Source organism: Lycorma delicatula, chromosome 4 (genome assembly GCF_047948215.1).
Source record: "Lycorma delicatula isolate Av1 chromosome 4, ASM4794821v1, whole genome shotgun sequence".
Lineage (NCBI taxonomy): Eukaryota > Metazoa > Arthropoda > Insecta > Hemiptera > Fulgoridae > Lycorma > Lycorma delicatula.
In genome coordinates, this window is record NC_134458.1 from 85,525,421 (window position 1) to 85,545,067 (window position 19,647).

Genomic DNA, 19,647 nt, shown 5'->3' on the forward strand with positions numbered 1-19,647 from the left:
ATTTACTTACATGTGATGTAGAAGATAGTGCAACAATAAAACACTAAAAAACTGCAGTGGAACACCAAAAATTAATATTTTTATTTTTGTAATACTAGTATAGTAAAAAAAAATAACTTACTATATGAGTAATATATACTTTTAAAAATCATTTAAAATATCATGCATTTTTCTTTAAATCCAGAAACACAATTTCTTGCGATCAAACTGCACAAGTCCCTGCACATCAGAAATGGGAGCTAAGTATTATGCATCAGTTTCGTTTTGTGAAAACATTTAAAGTTACTGTGCGGTAGTATCTTACAAATATTTCAATAGAAATATTAGATGAAAATATGAAATATTCTATATATATATATATATAGAATATTTTACTTGCATGTAAAACCAGATTGTTTTCAGACAATTGGTGCCCTACTGTATACCAACACCCTTATTTAAAAAATAAGTGAATATCAATAAACTATACTTTTTTTTGTTTCAATTAGCTAGGAGGTACATGTTACATACACCAACCCCGATTTAATTAATTTTTCACAGTGTTATGATAAGCGGAGTCGTACATTTATATCAGATGGTTGGTTATGTTTAGTTTGTATGTTTTTTCCTCTTACTATTATACACTGGCAGCAAGCACCAATTTTTATTAAACTGATAATTTATCTCAATTTCTTAACCCATTCACTGCCACGCTGTAACTGCAAGTTTTTCAGTAAATGCCAAAACAATTTATCACCTATAATAACCTTTTAAATATTTTTTTTTTTATAATCTGCATATCCATATGTATACTAACATGAACTTAGAAAGCGGTTTTATGTAAGTCTCACTGGTGATACAGGGCCATTCTCCAAACTATTTTGAAAATAAAGTATGCAACCTGCAATACAATTAATGCTTTGTGGATAGAAGCAACTATAACACTGAATTTTCATCAGATTTTTCTTGTTTTTATGCAATTTTAACAAAGAAAGAATAAAGGAATAAATAATAATTAACTAAACACAATATTGCTTTATTACACTTTAATTATTCAAAGGCAAAATTTTAATACTTTTGTAAAGTATTTTTAATTATGAAAGTTTTGAAAGCAATCTGGGGAGAGTCCAGGCTCACAAGTTTGTCAGTCATTTAATTAAATGATTCTGATAATTATCAGAATATTCACTTTCGGTTAAATCATTTAGAAGCTTTTCAATTTCATTCTCCGGTATTATTTCTCATGAAAAACTTGGCTGGTTGTCCATTTTGAGTGAGAATAAATTAAATAAAAAGAAAAACTTACATTAATGAATCTTCAAAGCTAATACAATAAACATCTCACACAAAGACAGAACTACTAAGCAATGACAACACCCTTCTGTCTCACCAGTGAGACGTTTAATAGCCTTAGGTGAAAACCACATGACATCTAGTGAGAAAAGATATAAATACACAGTTATAATGAATTTAGTACCATTGCATCCCACTAGGTCACGTACAGCAACACTGAAGAGTGCAAACTGAGAGTCTCACCAGTGAGATGGGAGCAGTTTTGTAGAGTCTGTACCAGTCTCATGGGCAAGATGGTGGCAGGCAATGAGTTAACTGTCACTAGGTAAATGAAATTAAAAATGGTAGATGGTGCATACTTTTTTGCATCATAATAATGAGTCTAAACTAGAAGAAACTGATAATAGAAAGAAAGTAATTTTTAATTAAAGTGTAACTATTTTTTAATCATAAATATGATTAATTACAGTTTTGTGCTTACAGAACTGGCTGCTCGATGGGAGTTTTTAATCATAATTATTGATACTAATCATAACTGATACTAGGTTAAAATTCAAAATATGGATTCATCTAGGCAGTGAACTGATCAATTATTCTGAAATAAAAGTTTATATAATTCAGTAGACTGTCAAGATCTAGTAGCTAAATTTAACCTCAATGTTCCTAATAAAATAAATATACTTATCCTCTTACTTTAAAACTGTTATAAATACTAGATTTGAAAATTATTCATATCAAAGTAATTTTGATTTGACTAACATCTTAATGATAATTAAAATATTTTACCTATTTTATGATTATTTTACAATGTTAAGATATGAGCAAGCAATTCGTATTCTTTAATTTAATTAAATATAATAGTTAGAATGAAACATTTTTTCTATTAAAAATTTTTTTTCTAGAGTAGTATTTATTTTTTTATTTTTATTTTATTTATGGAACTTCAGTATGTTTTAACTGGCAAAATAAAATAAATTGTAGGTCATTTAATGAATCAATAAGTGCAATAACAAATAAGAAAATGTTGTTTGACTTAAAATAAATTTAAGTCTCTGTAACTTCTTGGTCGTAGGAAAAAGCAGAAGAAAAAAGACTACATGTATAGATTAATGTATAAAACAACTTAAATCTTTTTTTGATTGGTATTTACTATGCTCATTTTTAGTTAAAGAACCCCACTACATGAATGTTTTATTTCTCTTCATTAATAGTAGAAGTAACTTACCTTACCCTTTACCCTTTGGTAGAGTAATGGACTAAATTATCGTAATTTATTGTCATAAAATGAGATATTTTTCTGCTAATAAAATATTTTGATTAATTTTAACATCTACTAGTAATAATTAATTTTTTAATTAAGCAAGAGGACTAGAAGAATACTGAATATAAATGAAATCAAATAGAATTAATCTAAAGATTCAGTACGACATTATTACATATTATTATCCATCAGTAAATGTTTATATATGTTAACAAGAAAAACACGATTAAAATTTTTAATGTATTATCTGATTAACTTTTATTAATATCTACCAGAAGCCATTTAATATTAAAACAAAAACATCACGATATTCTCATATTTAACTGAATACTACAGCAACAAAAAGTAGAGAACAATTTAAATGATAAATATATTGCTGTACAATAACAGTTATGTTTGTCCCATGTTACATTCATCTTATCATAATGAAAGAATATGCATAAACAGCCACAAAGAAAATAATAAAATTATTTGTCTTTTCCTGCATTACAAACATTAATTGATAACTTGATGATTGACTAATAGAAAAAAAAGGAAACAATAATTTGAAAGCTCGAGTAATTGAAGCAGTTATCAATAATTAAAATAATATCAGTAGGGCTGTCACGGCAAATAATGTCATGACCTGGTAAAACAAGTCCATATAATAATAAGATTAAGATTATAAATAGTCTTAAAAAACATATATATAATAATTCCCCACTAGTCAAGATACTGCTTTTACTACTATGTAAGAGCAATCTATTTTTATTACATAAATAGTTTATTTGCGGGTACAATCTCTACTACTTTAATTCAAGTAAAACAGAATATAAATACTTTACATCTTAATTGAATGTAATTATAAGGAATGTTTTTCTTGCCTAATTTTCTTGAAACTGAAATTAACCATGCTATGTTGAATTTACACGAGTCCAACTCTCATAATAAAAATGTTAAATTCAAAACTATATTTAACTAGGAAAAGGGTCAAATTACTAAGTAATTTTAACCAGTCATTATCTCAATTTATCATAATAAAAAATAGCAGAGCTTTTCAAAACCACAGGCAAGTTAAATTATACTGTAAATTGCATTCCCCAAACTTTTGTCCATACAGTACAGAATTCTACGAAAAAATATGAGGATCTTGAAATAAGTTACAATACCACAGTGGTTAGAGTTATAACAGGGGGTATCCACACTAAAAAAGTCTTCAATGTTTGGAATAATGTAATTACTTTCAGATTTAGTGCTGGCAAGAAATTCTTATCACAGACAAGTTGATAAAATATCCCGATCAGAGGCAGTCACATCATGAGAAGACTGTTACTCTTTCCTTGGTTTCCCTTTATCCCACCTTCCTTGGAAGGTATTAAGAGAACCATGTAAGCTGCTGCAAAGGCTCTATCTGTGGTATCAAGCTAGTACTTCTAGTAGTTGGTGAGGTGGCTCTATTCTACATAAGAGTTATAATCATATGATTTCAAATAATACACTTAATTACAGTATTAAAATTTTTGACTGAAAGTATGGAATTTAATTTTACTTTTAAAATAGATAAGTAGAATCAAACTAACTGTTACGGATTGCATTATATGTTCAGGTTGAAAAAATATAAAATTACCTTTGTTAAGTCTAGAAAAAAACTCTTTATAGTTATATAAATAAAAATATATAATTATATATAAAGCTATCATATGACTAATGCTTAAACAAAAATTTACGCCTTTATTACAGTTACATAAAATACCTAACACACACTGGAAGTCATCCGCTGACTGTTCTAGTTTTTAAACTATCAATTTTCTTAGTCAGATTAGTTTATAAGCGTCTTATAATTGTTATAAGAATGTTACTTAATTTTTATTATAAACAGCCAATCTACACTTATTTTTCTTATTTTATGAATGTACATACTTCAGAGGCCTCACTCAGTTGCCTAGTGCACCAACCACTTGCTTTGCTTTTAAAAGAACATTAATTATAATAATTTAAAGTAATTATAGCTTAATTAAGAGAATTTCTTTCCTAGCAAGATTTTTTTGTGGTTTTCAATTATGATTCACTCAGATTCATTCCATCGTTCACTTATACTATTCCCAACTAACAAGAAAAGAAAATATTATAGAAACATGTCTGTTTACATATACAGAAAAATAAAGGAACAATTTCATCGGTTTCACAGCAAGTAATCAAATTACAGCTTGTAAATTTCATTTTTTTTTTGTTTCAGTTTAAAACCTATGATTCAAAAAATGGTCATATCAATAATTTGAATTCATAACAGCAAGCATCTGAAGGAGAAAAAGTGTTGAAATCAGCTTTAAGATTCAATGAAACTGGAGAAAATATTAGGAAATCAGTTGGAGATTTTGCAAGTATTCCAATCATAGGAACATTGTATAGAAAAAAGTTAGTGAACAGGAAATGAAGACCTAAAGGAAATGCAATTTTTTTTTGTAGATAACTAACAAATCAAGAAATAATCAAATGAAATTTTAATTTGTTTCCAGTTGAGAGTAATTTATTAAAATAAATTTTGTTACAATAGGAATTAGTATAAACCAAGTTACTAAAAGCCTTTAGCAATGTAATCCACTGAAACGTACGTTAGCAACCCAAGAGGCGATTAAATAAAAAGGGTAATTTCTTTCTTCTTTTTCAAATTATTTTTATAATATAATGTAATAATAATATAATATTTTTATAATATTTTCCCAGCAATCTGACATGTTAAGTTTCAAATGATAAGTTAAAAACTAATATTGGTCTATTTTTTCATAATTTTTATCCCTATGAAATGGTTTACTATTTTAAGTATAAATAAAAAATCAATAAATATATATAATATAAAAATAATTAGCATAAAATATTTACTTATAGCTATTGTTTTCACTAAGCAAGTTTTAATCCATTCATTAAAACCTCAGTGTTCACTTAAATCATACAAATCATTTTACAGTGGCTGAAGTACCCACTCTTTAGACCAATTTGAAAAAAATTATAACAGAAAAAAAAAAGATAAATCTTTTGTGTTTCTTTCAAGTTCAATAAAACATTCTGTATCAACAATGTACAATTCGTACAATAGTCAATCTAAAATTAACTTGTAAAAAAATGGCATTAATGCTAAGATTTTATCCTTCATGCAAGTGTTTTGTTGAATATCGAACACTTTCTGAACACAGGTATGTTGGACATATCTGCATAGCATAGTGATGTTTTACATCACTGTGATCATATGATAAAAAAAACTTATATATTTAAAATTAATGAAAGAAGTTACAAGTCAGTACATTTTAAAAATTTCCCAATTCATTGATACCCCTTAATTTCATGAATGTCTTCCTGTTTGGTAATACTAATATAAATTAATTCTTTTCTGAATTATCAGGAATTTAAATGTTACTTACAAACTTCTAAAAATCAAATTAAAGAAATCCTTCTTTCTCAACATGAAACTCACAACCACAGCTGCTTTTTAAAAAACTGTTTTGGGATTATTTTGTTTACAAAAGGCTGGAAACATAGTAAAAACTCGTTTTCGGTCAAAGTTCCACCAATCCTAAGACAGGTTATCATCAACTGAATGGTCTAAATACATTGCAACATGACAATTTTAAACAGTTAAATTAACTTTATACGTTAAAATTTAATGTCATTTATGTGTATTTTACTAATTTAAAATTAAAAGTTTTAAATCACCAAATTTAAAATTTGATAGGTGGATGGAATATAATGAATTAGAAACTGATGTTATAGAGGAACAAGAGGAAGTTGAAGAGGATAAAAATGGAGATACATTACTGAGATCTGAACTTAATAAGCATTAAAGAATTTGGATGGGAGAAAGACTCCTGGGATGGACGGGATACCTGTAGAATTAATGTGCAGTGCAAGTGAGGAAGTAATAGTATACAAACTGGTGTGTAATATTTACAAAAGAAAAAAGGGGAAGTTCCATCAGACTGCAAAAAAGTGTTATTGTCATGATACCAAAGAATGCAAAAACAAATAAATGTGAAGAATACAGAACAATTAGCTTAACTAGAATTCTGTACAGAAGAATTGGGAGGAGAGTGGAAGAAGTGTTAGGAGAAGACCAATTTGATTTCAGGAAAAGTATAGGGACAAGGAAAGCAATTTTAGCGCTCAGTTTAATAGTACAAGGAAGATTAAAGACAAACAAACCAACATACATGGCATTTATAGACTTAGAAAAGGCATTTAATAACAAAGACTGGAATGAAATGTTCAGCATTTTAAAAAAATTAGGTTTCAAGTACAGAGATAAAAGGACAACTGCTAACATTTACAACAACCAAACTGCAGCAGTAATACTCTTCAGAGCATAAGAAAGAAGCAGTAATAAAAAAGGAAGTCAAGTTGTTCCCTACCCCCATTACTTTTTTAATTTTTACATAGAACTAGCAGTTAATAATGTAAAACAAAGTTTATACAGTAACACTGCAAGGTGAAAAGATGCTATGATTTGCTGATGATATAGAAATACTAGCAGATATAAAAAATATTTAGAACAATGAACGGCATGGATGAAGTCCTACACAAGAACTACCACATGAAAATAAATAAGAACACAACAAAAGTAAAATGTAGTAGAAATAATGTAGTTGGACCACTGAATATAAAAATAGGATGAGTAAAAACTATGGAGGTAGAAGAATTTTGTTATTTGGAAGTAGAATTACCAAAGATGGATGAAGCAGGAGCAATATAAAATGCTGAATAGCACAATTGAAACAAGCTTTCAGTCAGAAATATAATTTGCTTACATCAAAAATTAATTTAAAAATAAGGAAAGGATTTTTGAAAGTATATATTTAGAGCGTAGCTTTATATGGAAGTGAAACTTGAATGATCGGAGTACCTGAGAAGAAAAGATTAGAAGGTTTTGAAATGTAGTGCTATAGAGAATGTTAAAAATCAGATGAGGGGATAAAGTGACAAATACAGAGGTGTCGTGGCAAATCAATTAAGAAAGAAGCATTTGGAAAAATATAGCTAAAAGAAGAGACACTTATAGGCCACATCTTAAGGCATCCTAGAATAGTCAGTTTAATATTGGAGGGACAGGTAGGTGGGAAAAATTATGTGAGCAGGCAAAGTTTGGAATATGTAAAACAAATTGTTAAGGATGTAAGATGTACGGGGTATACCGAAATGAAATGACTGGCTCTAGATAGAATATATTGGAGAGCTGCATCAAACCAGTCAAATGACTGAAGACAAAAAAATAATTTAAAGTTCAAAATGATGCAGCAATAATGCTGCTTTTGTAAACCCTCTCATTTAAGTGATATAATCATCCATTTTCACTGAGGTGACTTTTATTTGATGACAAATTTTACAAATATTTTAAAATATTAAGCCAAAGGTCTCAATCAGTGGCACAAATTCTAACCCAAATAGCCTTGGAGTGCGAAAATAGTGAGGATCTTTTATACTCTTTCACGCTAAAACTGATGAGAAAATTCACACAAACCCATTCAGGGTATGATTTAGTATGATTTACCTGTGGGACACAGTCCCCACAGACCTTTTAACTGCTTAATACCTTTACCACCAGACTTCCCCAGCCACTGAAAATTTAAATGTTAAGCTTTAAAAGCTCTAAAATATTTTTCTCAAAAAAAAATATATATACATATAGAACAGGATCATTTACTCCAGAGTGAAAAAAAAGAAGACAATACAAACGTGATCATAATATGCAATTTCGTCACAACCACCACGGGAAGGGGATCACAGCCTCTATAAAATTTATGTAACGAGATCTAATTTTGCAAAACTCTTATCATTAAAAAATTTTTCAACAGGACACTTAGTTATATAATTTTAAATACATTAGCCTAAATAGTATTAGTTCAAAGTTTTAAAGAATTACTCTTCAGTTTAGAAATCTCGGTTGACATGCAGGGTGAGGATGGATTGTCAGACTGGCAACTGGTTTCTTGTTACCAATGAAGTCCTGCTGCAATATACTATCTCCTCTACTGCACTACTTGCAGTGCCGAAACTACTTCGCACACCACAAAACGAACTACTATGCATCAATATGTTTTACTCTTTCTGAACTTTGATAAGTATAAATTCTTATATTTCTTTATTTTAGAAATATATGAAAATAATGTGGAAATAGTTTTTTTTTTTTTGGTAACAGATATATAACCTATGAACAACAATGAGATTGATTTGTTTTGGAAAACAATGCCAATATATATTTAGGCAAACAAAAAAGGAAATGCATATCCCAATACATATCACTTTTAAATAATCAGAACTATAGAAAATTTATATATACTGATTAACCTTCCTGTAATTTACAAATTCACAGTAACGTGTGGTTTAACTGTCAAAATCTGTTGTGAATGATTCCATAACAACTTTATTCCATTTGTTACCCACATTTCAGAAAATAAAAGAACTCTTCAAAGAAACAAACTGAAGCTTTGATTTCTTGGATAATGCTCCAGTTCATCTCCTAGAAAATATTTTAAAGAGTAGTAATGAGAAATAACATTTTTTTATTATAAGTCTTTACACATCACTAATGCAATTCACGAATCAAGGAGCCACTTGGTCGCAAAAACAGTGTTGCATAAACCAACAACTATAAGAATGTTAGTTTTTTTTTTTTTTTAAATAAGGCAGACTTCAGTGAAAGGGATGGTGAACAGACATTAACTTGAAAAATAACAACATAAAAAATGTATTATACAAATGGGCTGTAATTCAGAGAGATAAAAGCAATGACTTTTAATATCAATATCTGAAGCAATATGTATTTTTTTTATTTTTACTTATCAATCTATACCATTATTTAAGGTATGAAAGGTATCAAAGTTTTTCTTCTATGTTGGCATTTACGACAAATATATATCAATAAACAAACTATAAAGAAAAGCAGCTGAAAAAATAATTCAAAAGCCACATTTTAATATAAAGTAATAACACTACCACATCAGTATATTTTGATATTAAAGCATAATGACTAATTACTTTAATAACATTCTATGTAAATAAACAGACAAACCAATATTGAGTCAGAGCTAAAGCCTGTGACAATGAACAAGACGTTAAATTTTCAGTTGGTAAAAAACTATGACACCAAATTACATTAATGCGTGACAATATTTTTTTGACTACTGGTCATAAATTTAAAGATTATCTGACCATAATTTCAGTTAACGTGGTATATTCATGAAATCACAATAAACTCAACCATCGGCATATTAAACTTTTGGAAAAGCGTGTATTTTCATGTATTACACAAACCCAGCAGTAAGCTGCTTAATACGTACGTTATAGCACAAAAAACCCATTGTAAAAATACACAAGTTATATTTGAAAATGTACTCATATCTCCAATATAATCAACACATCTTTAGTTAAGTCTGGTATGGGATCTTTTCCCTGAAAATGGCAATTTTCAGAGGTGAATGGAGCTTTTATGCCAGGTAATGTACAAAAATTACGGTTTTGGAACCTAATATACACACTTCTCCAATAAACCTTTTTCCCTTTTGTTTAAACTACACAAACAATTGGCAACACTGAAAAAACCCTTTAAATCTCAACAGAGCTTGTACCTTTCTCTACAATCAAAAAATTTGTGCACACAAAACAAACATCTGGTGTGCATTAAATTAACACACATACATATTATTAATCACATAAATAAGTAAAATAAATAGGAATATATATATATAAATTTTTTTTTGAGTAATCTGACTTGTAGCAGCACCTGAGAAATTCATGCAAAGTTGTTAATTGACAATCAGATATAACATAATAATGATAATAACATCAATAATAATACTAAAAATAACAGTATCCTAATAACAGTTTTATAACTGAATATAGAAATGTAGTCATAAAAATTATATATCAGATTAATGCATATACTCATATGACATAGTTATTTGCTTATGTATAAAAATACTTATACCTCCACTCCACACTGTTCATGTTGATCAATAAGGCCATGACTACAATCACAATTCACTAATAACACATATTTTTATAAAATCCATAATTATTATTACACTACCAGTTTAATACCAATAATAAATATATAAAGTATGAATCCTATAAATCACACCTTTTATCCCAATATGGAAATAATCATCAATACAACAGTTTATTTATAAACACATGTAAAGTTTTGTGATAAGGTTAAAAACATAAAAGGGAAAACATTTTTAAAAATACACCATTTCGGCTAAAAGTAAAGGAAAATTAAATAAATATGGTATAAAAAAACTCCTATAAACCCTATCAATAAGTATTTATAAAAAAAAAAATCATTTTTATTTCAGGTAACATTCTGTACTAAACATAAAGTCTCTAGGTTTACTGCTCTAGAGAATCCCTGGCAAATATATATAAAATCTGCTTATAAAATTCATAACATGCAAGATGCTAGTGATACCAGGTGCTGGCATCATATTTAAATCAAACTTAGCTTAGGTGGTCATGGCTGCTTATATCTATCACATTTTAAGAAAGACATTATATCTAAAATTAATTGGTTTAGTTTTTACATGTTTATTTTTTAATGTTTTTAGGATGGCTTACACCAACTGCTGAAAAATCACCAATGGTGACTACTTTAAACTACATCCTTTTTTTTAATGTTTTCCATTTTATAATCATTCTTCATAGAAACAAAAGGTAAGTTTTGCTCATATTGATCACTCTTAAAAATAATTTACAGATTCCGTAACGATAGTCAAGGCACAACACTACATTAATTGGATTATTAGTGTTCTATGTACTAATGAGTAAATAACGAGACTTTTTTTTTTTTGTTAAAGGCTGATTTTGTTCAGAAGAGATCAGAAATGTTTTCAAATTGATAAAATATTTTGAGAATGAACTACGAAAACTATTATATTAAGCTGCTGCCAGTGGCAAGCTACAACTTCCATGAGATTAGTGTTCCAGTTTTACACTATGGTTTCAAATAAGACTCAAATTGTATTTAATGTTTTCAGCATGGTATGTAACGTACTCCTGCTCTTCCACCTCCCTTTTACCAATTTTCTAAATAACGCAGTCATATAGTAGAATAACCTCCTTCCTTGAACAAAATTTTAAGTAAATTTCTACTTCATATTTAATAACTAAAAAAATGTTAAATATTTATCCCAGTCTAAGAAAAAATAAAATATTTTACTTATGAAGTGAAAAACAATGTTTTGATATTCCTTAGTTTAAACCATATTTTAAATATTGATTGACCTGATATACAGTTATAAAAATAAACTAAGGTTATAAAAATCAGCTGGAAAGGCAATCCATACTCTTTTCTACCAATAATATTTAAGAATAAATTGAAGACATTTAAATATCTAAAGCTCATTAACATAATAAAAATCTAGTTAAAATGTTTTTTATTTATTTATCCTATTGTTTTTTAACCCTTAAATCTTAATATAAGTCAATTGATATGGTGAGATGTCATCCAAAGCAATTTATTTCAAAAGAAAATTGCTTTCACTACAAATAAATATTTCTTTAAACACATTATATAAACCTCCTTTCTCATCAAATAATATAAAACTGTGAAACAGAAAAACAAACCAAAACAAAGAATATTTCATTTACAATTTAATTAAAGCAGTCTGATGGTTTTTGATATTTCATGGATATCAGATAAATAAAAGGAAAAGGTAAATGAATATAGAAATTGCCATATGTATTTTAAATGTATGACCTGGATGTATAATTGAAATATAAAATTTAACATATTGTAAAATAAAAATTAGAATAAACTGGTAAAGGATATTTTGATACAGATTTTTTTTACCCAGTTTTGATATAACAAGGAGGGTTTTGATACAACAAGGAGGTTTAAATGCTTAACTACATATGTCACTTACCAGCTAGTGAAAACATTAATGTTTTAAAAAAAAAAAAATTATATGTATATTAAGAAAAATTAATTCAAGCAAGATAAAGGGAACACTGAAAACAAAATAAAAATTATGTAAGTATATATTATATAGAGTGGTATTTGCATATCAGAATTAGGAATTAAGGATTACATAAAAAAAAAAAAAACAGTTTTGTCACAATCTTTTAACTTTTTTGAATGTTGATAGAACTTTTTAAAATTAAATTTTAAAACTAAATGTGAATTCTCATTTGCTCCTGCACAACACAATAGGTTTATTTTATTTCAGTGTAAGATATAATATCATGAGAATTAGAATTTTCTAAATTATTCATAACACTTCCTGTACAATTTCTCTTAATGAGTTGCATAAGACAAGCTCAAAAAACAAAGAAAACTGCAAAAATGTATTGCAAAATGTTTACAATAGAAACAAATTACATTTAATTGTAAGTGCAATTTGTTTAAAAAACTGGAATAAAAATAAAAAATTTCCATAAAAGAAATAGAAAATAATTTAAATAAAAAAACTAAGACAAATTAAAGATAAATGAAGGAAGGAGCATAGGTAAGTTTTGAAATGAAGAAAAAGAGCAATGAACAAATATGAGTTAAAATATTTTGACTTTACCAATCATAGAGAAGAGTCCAAAAAAAAGTCATCAGAATTCTATAAATCAGCCATTGCAAAGTACAGTTTTAAAAGTTGATCAGGTTTTTTATTGATTTTATATTAAAAAACTCTGCTGTCAACAGCAAAAGTAATAGTGATGTCACATCATGAGGCAAGTGCCATCACATTATAATATACTATCTTTGAGAAGAGTAAACATATTTGTACATAAAAATTGCAGTGTTCAACAGATCTTATATTAAATGTATGTAACATTCTATTATGCTTTACATTAATCTAAATTAAAAAATACAGCTGTTGAACTACATCAGAACAATTACAAGTTACTTTCCTTTTATTGTAAAGGATCAGTTTTCTTTTTCAGTATACTATAAACTGTACTAGAGTTGTAATTAAAACAATCCATATGTTTTATAAGAAAAACTGATGTGGACAAAGCATGAAGAGTATTATGCTTTAGAAATAAATACAACTTTCCTGAAATTAACTAATGGAAGGAGAAAACAGAAATGAAAAAAAAAATAAAGTACAAGATATGGTAATCATTTTTGCAGGACAGTAACAATATTTTAAAGGAATAACATGTTTCCTTTTTCTTTTATTTTAAAATTACTTTGAAAAATCCTTAAATTTTGTGAAAAAACTTTAACTAGGTTATTGCCATTTAAAAATTCAGATCAGTATTTTACATAGTAGATTAGGCAAGAGGTCATCAAATTAGTGTAGTACCATTTTATTAGTGAGACGTATGGTATGAAAAATCAAAAAATCAACAGAAATGTCACTGAAGAAACAGAAACATTAGTTTAAATTATCATAAATATTAACAGTGGATACTGTACCCTAAATTCAATTTTATTGAAATTGCATAATTAAATACAATAGTCTCATAAACTCACTAATGTGCAGACCAATAAAAGGTTGGGTTACTGGTGGTGTTCAATGAATGTAATGAATAAGCACTAACTGCAATGTGATAAAAATGTTATATAGTAAGTAAAATAAATAACACTACCACAATGACAATAACACATTACCTCATTTTTCAGTCAGTTACAACATAAAAATATAAGATTTAAATAGAAAAAAGGCCTTATTGCAAATCACAAAATTTTGAGTCAAAATTAAAATAATTTATTATACTTTGTTAAAAAGGTATAAAAATGAAATTAACAAAGTGAAAACTTTTATTTATTACAGGAATTTTATAATCAATTTGTCTTTCATCTCTTCCATTCTGGTTCCTTACTACTTGGTCTCAAAGTTGAAGGAAGAAATATGTTGCTGGCGGCACATTAGCCTTCCAACCTATTTACACCAACCTTGTCAATACGCCAATTTATCAAAAGTTAACAATGATCTTCTGTAAAATATGTTTTTATTTTAATTATTGAAGGGTTTCTTAATTCGCTAAATTTGACAGTGGTTAGAGCTATCAAGATTACGAATTAGAAATATTCACTACATTCGAATATAGAATGGAAATAGACACAATCTCTATAGCACAATCAAATAGCTTTGTCATGAGAAGATGGAGGTATATATATATTTTTTTTATTAGTTTACGGAAAGAAAACATAAGATTTTATATGAAAAAAATGAAAATACTTAATTTCTTATAAATAGGAATAATGATAAATTTTGGAATTTAGTTTAAAATTACAAAAATAATTATCTAATTAAATAATTTTTTTTAAGTAATATTAATAAAATATTCATAATTGCAAATTTTACTTTTATGAATTTAAAGTAGCGTGTGGAAAACCTTTCAAATTCTAGTGAATTATACATAAAATAGAATGGTATATATGAAGAAACAAACTGAAAAAGACTGTATTGAAATTAAAGAAATCTAGCCATTGAAAGAAAATGCCTTTATAAGCTACTGTATATGTTCCAATAAAATAAAAATGGTTTCAAAAAAAAATAACTATCGGGTAACGAAATGAAAATGAGTCAACTAGAATAATGTGAATTGGAAATAGTTTTAATATAGTGAAGTTTTCTAAAATAATTGTAACAGTGTAAAATTCATAAAAATTGATGTAGTTCTAACAAAACATACCTGAAAGAATTTAAGTAACCATATTTAAACAGTATAATTAACATACATATTATAAACAAACTTCCAAATTTAAGATTGATGAAAAGGTAAGTAGTCATAAATCTGAAGACAAGCTTTAATTTACCTAAAAAAAACATAATTTAACCTTCATTCGCCTTTATTTTTAACAGGAATTTTTAGTGAAAGTGAAATTAGTAGGATACAATTCCACAGATTACAGAGCAAAACAAAAACTTTACACTAAACTCAATCTCTCTCTTTAAACACATAAAGTTCAATCGGGAAGGTAATTGTAAAAAATATAAAATAATTAGCATTAACGAACAGTTTAGACCAGATACATAACTTGCATAGTTAACACTTAATCAACTATTAATTAATCCATGAAAATCAAGACCAGCTTTAAATAATTTTACAGTATTTCATTGGTACAAAGGGGCGCTTGCATTCCTATGCAGGAGATAGATAACAGTTCATGGCTCAGCAGAATCAGAATTATTTTAAAAGCTTAATTCAATATCCAGGTCACCATTCTATTGCTGGGTTCTAATTAACAACATATCTGGCCTGATGATCCAGAGGTGTAAGATCTACAGGTACACTTCTTATTACACTAATGGCACAAATATTTACAGGTCCTGAATAAACACAGCTGCAAAAGATTAAGAGACTCCAAAAAACCATATAACTCAATCAACTGATGTTAAATCTACATTTAACATCATACAAAGGAACTTTTGACCACTGTTCAAATGAAAGTCTAACCCTGTGACTACAGGGTATGAATAGTATGTGCAATTAAGTAGTTGTATTTCACACAGAAAAAATGAACAAGTAAAACAAAATTTTAGTCCTCTATGTGTATTAAATTACTTTCAGAATTCCTACTAAATCAAGTCTTTTTTTCATCATAGAATGTATTTTTTTTAAAATTTGTATTATTTTAATTTTTGGATTTTATGTACTGTCCCATCTCAATAAAAAAAAAAATAAAAAAAACCACTAAAAATCCTAAGTAGTCTTGTTTGTGCTCAATATCTTATTGCTAATTATCTTCAATTTCTTTCATTAATTAATAAAACAGTAAGAGTATTAAACATTGTTAAATCATGGTTATTAATTAATATTACTGTATTGCTAGTTTAATACAGATACACATAACAAATGAGATAAACTAAACATTAGCAATCTCATATTTTGTGAAATAACAAATACAAAATATCAGAGGATAAGTAATATAATTATTAATAAAAATAGAAATTGTATAAGTAAATAATAATTCTTAAACAAAGATTACTAAGTTTTTTAAATGTACAAATCTAGTTTAATATAGACGTCATTGTTTAATTAAAAGGTTAAGGTATTTTTTTATAAATACAGACAGAATCTAAAATTAATTTATATTTCTGTGATTCAGGAATTAAAAATATCTGAAATTGATTTTTGATGACTTCTTTGTTTGAAGAGAGAATCACAAACAAGATCTTCTTTTTTGAATGATTCAATATTATCAAAATTCAGAAGTAAAAAACAAGAAGAGCGAGAGAAATGATGATGATTGAGATTAGTAATAGTATTCTCTTGTTTGATTAGCATTACATTCAAATTTATAAGTAATGCATTTCTTTTTTCCTTTATTTCAATACTAGAATGCAGAAAGCTGAATACTGAAGAATAATCAATACTACAGTTTAACATACACTGAACATTACATTAACAGCAGGGTGTAAAAAATTAATTTCAATTTCATATAAATCTAAATAGTTTAAACTGTTAATTTCTTTAAAAAAAATATTGGCTTAAGTAATGTAATGTGCAATATAACAATATGTGCTTTTACAACTTGTATTATAATTCCATAATATGCATAAAAATATAGTAAAACACAAGAAGTAAATAACAGCTGAATTCATTAAAACCAACACTAAATATATAAATTATTTAATAGAAATAATTTTATTTGAATAATCAAATTTTACTATATGAATGCTATTTACAGAACAATAAAGTGAAATGTACTTGCATGTAACATTTATGTTTCTACACTTTTGATAAAGACAAAAGTTATCAGAATTTATTAATACCAGCACTTTCATCCATAAATGGAGATTAAACAGATATTTATCCAATACTTAATTATAAATACTGGACTCCTGACACTGACTATTGTATCTAACACTGTAATGAATTAATAAAAATGCAAATATCAATACATAAATTCCAAATGAAATAACTGCACAAGAATAATTACACCATTAAACAAAATATGCTCATAGCATTTTTGTCGAATATTTTTTAATGTTAATCAATCAAAATTATGTTAAAGAATATAAAAATGTAATCGTGTGCCTAATTATAAAATAAAAAAACGACAGGTGCATTATTACACAACCAACTAAAAATCTCAATATGCCGTTTTTAAATTTTTTTTCGATTTATATGATTTAATGTATTTAACTCATCAATACCTCAATAAACAAATCTTTTGAGACCATATACATAATTACACATCAAATTATCGAAACTAAAAATAAACAAAGTTCTTTTAGTTCCCAACAAAATGTTATTGATTAACCTTCTTTGCTTAAGCGTTTATTAATTACCCCCTTTAAAATAAAATATATTTCATACTCCAAATAAAATCTATAACGTAAATCATCAAAATAATCTAAATAACCGTAACTGAAAGAATTTTTAATTCTTGGCAAATCAAATACCTCCCACTCTAGGGCGTAAAAGCTTCATAGAATTCATACTACCTCCAAATTATTGATTTTAACATTTGCACTAGTGTTAAAAGTAAATGTATTTGGATACATACCTTTCTTTTCAGACATTACAAGAGATTTTGCAAAACAAAACTTCCAAAGACCACAATTCTAACAAATTGTAAAAATTACAAGACCCAGAAACAAAGTATCGACTTAATGGAGGACCTGACAAATTTTGCGGATGCCGAAGAATTTCTGGACAATAAAACTGCAGAATTGCCAACATGAATAATAAAATATCTTATACAATGAAGGCAAAAAGTCTCATTATATTAAATTTACAGGAGACTTAAGTGGAAAGAAGGTAAAAAAAATATCATTACCGTTTACAGATGTATATCAGACAAAAGATTATTCAGAAAGTTACCGAAAGTAATCTTAAAATGAATAAAAAAATTAAAAACAATTCTGGATAACTAACAATCTCTAAATGTAAAATTAAAATAATACTAAATTAAAATATATCGCTAATGATATTTTAAATAGCAACTGGATTGCTTAAAAGCGTAATTATTAATTTTTTTTTTTTTTTGAAATGTACAAAGCTTTTGTTTTTATAGGGTTAAAATATATAAATTTTGTGACACGTAACAACCTAAATATGATAAAACAAATTATCAGAAACTTCTCTTAATTTATTAAGTCACAACTGAATTGGTTTCTAAAATAAATAGAAAATAGCATGCATGAATATCACAAAACTACCGGTCATGACTACCAGATGGCATTAGCAATACAAAATTAAATATCCCATCTAGTACAAAAATATATTAGGAAATAAGATTTTTTTTTACAAAATTGACTTAAGTATTAGTCTTACAAACTAAATAATTCCATCCAGCAGACATAATATTTTATACTAATTTGAAATTATCAATATTATTCTTCAAAATTATACATATTTCAACACACCAGGAGGATAAGGCAAATACTAGGGAAGTGTTCCTGTTTCAAATAAAAAAATGTTCATATGAATATAAATCTAGAAATGCTTTTTTCAAATTACAGCCTCTACTCCACATTTATTGATATTTCAGTGGTCCAAGTTTCAAATACAAATATAGAGTTTTCTGCAATAATTTTATGTGCAAACTTGAAATATGGTCTAATCTAGACTACAAAAAAAATAAAAAGAAATGACCCAGAAAAATAATTTTCTCACCTTTTCTGAAATTAAATTAAATATACTTTTAAAAATCTGCTTGTAAAGGTGTAGAGAATGTAATTGTAAACTAATTTATACATATAAAAAAATAATAATAAAAGAAAACAAAAGAAGTTGTAAAAAATTTCCACTACATAAATGCAAGATAATAGGCAAAAATCTAGAATAGTCAACGTCTTCTGTAGTAATATTTAAAAAATGTACACAATTCAAACAATCATACACTAGGAAACAAAGGAATGCATTTTACAATATTTTCAAAAAAAAAATTTAAATCTTAACATAAATTATTATATAAATAAAATAAACACAGTGCCATTAGTAGTTTCAGTATAAGGCTCAGTGATTTTGAAGTAAGTGGCATATTATGTGGGGCTGCATTCCTGAAAATAAGGCTAGTCAAGACTTTGCCATAGGTACCAAACACTGGATAGCAATCTGATTGTACAAAATTTGGTCTTATGCAAAAAGTGTTGGAAGGCAAAATACTCAGTTCTATTCAATTCCATTGCTACATCATGAAAGAGCGCCTCATTATATTTTGATTAATATTTAGTTTTTTCTGTTGTTAAAGAAAT

At 27.0% G+C, this 19,647-nt stretch overlaps 1 protein-coding gene across 4 annotated transcripts in view; it reads right to left on the bottom strand.

Annotated features, from left to right (window-relative positions):
• The window catches only part of LOC142323617 (uncharacterized), an 84,915-nt gene extending 66,800 nt beyond the window's left edge, over window positions 1–18,115 (bottom strand). For 2 of the 4 annotated variants that reach the window (XM_075363488.1, XM_075363487.1), the window contains exon 1: window positions 17,955–18,115. In XM_075363488.1, the coding sequence (XP_075219603.1) occupies window positions 17,955–17,970 (16 nt within the window). In that variant the 5' untranslated portion in view covers window positions 17,971–18,115. Of the gene's footprint in view, window positions 1–121; window positions 174–17,954 lie in introns of those variants that run through there. The other 2 variants (XM_075363486.1, XM_075363484.1) reach the window with 2 other exon arrangements.
• Between the last annotated feature and the right edge of the window lie 1,532 nt (window positions 18,116–19,647).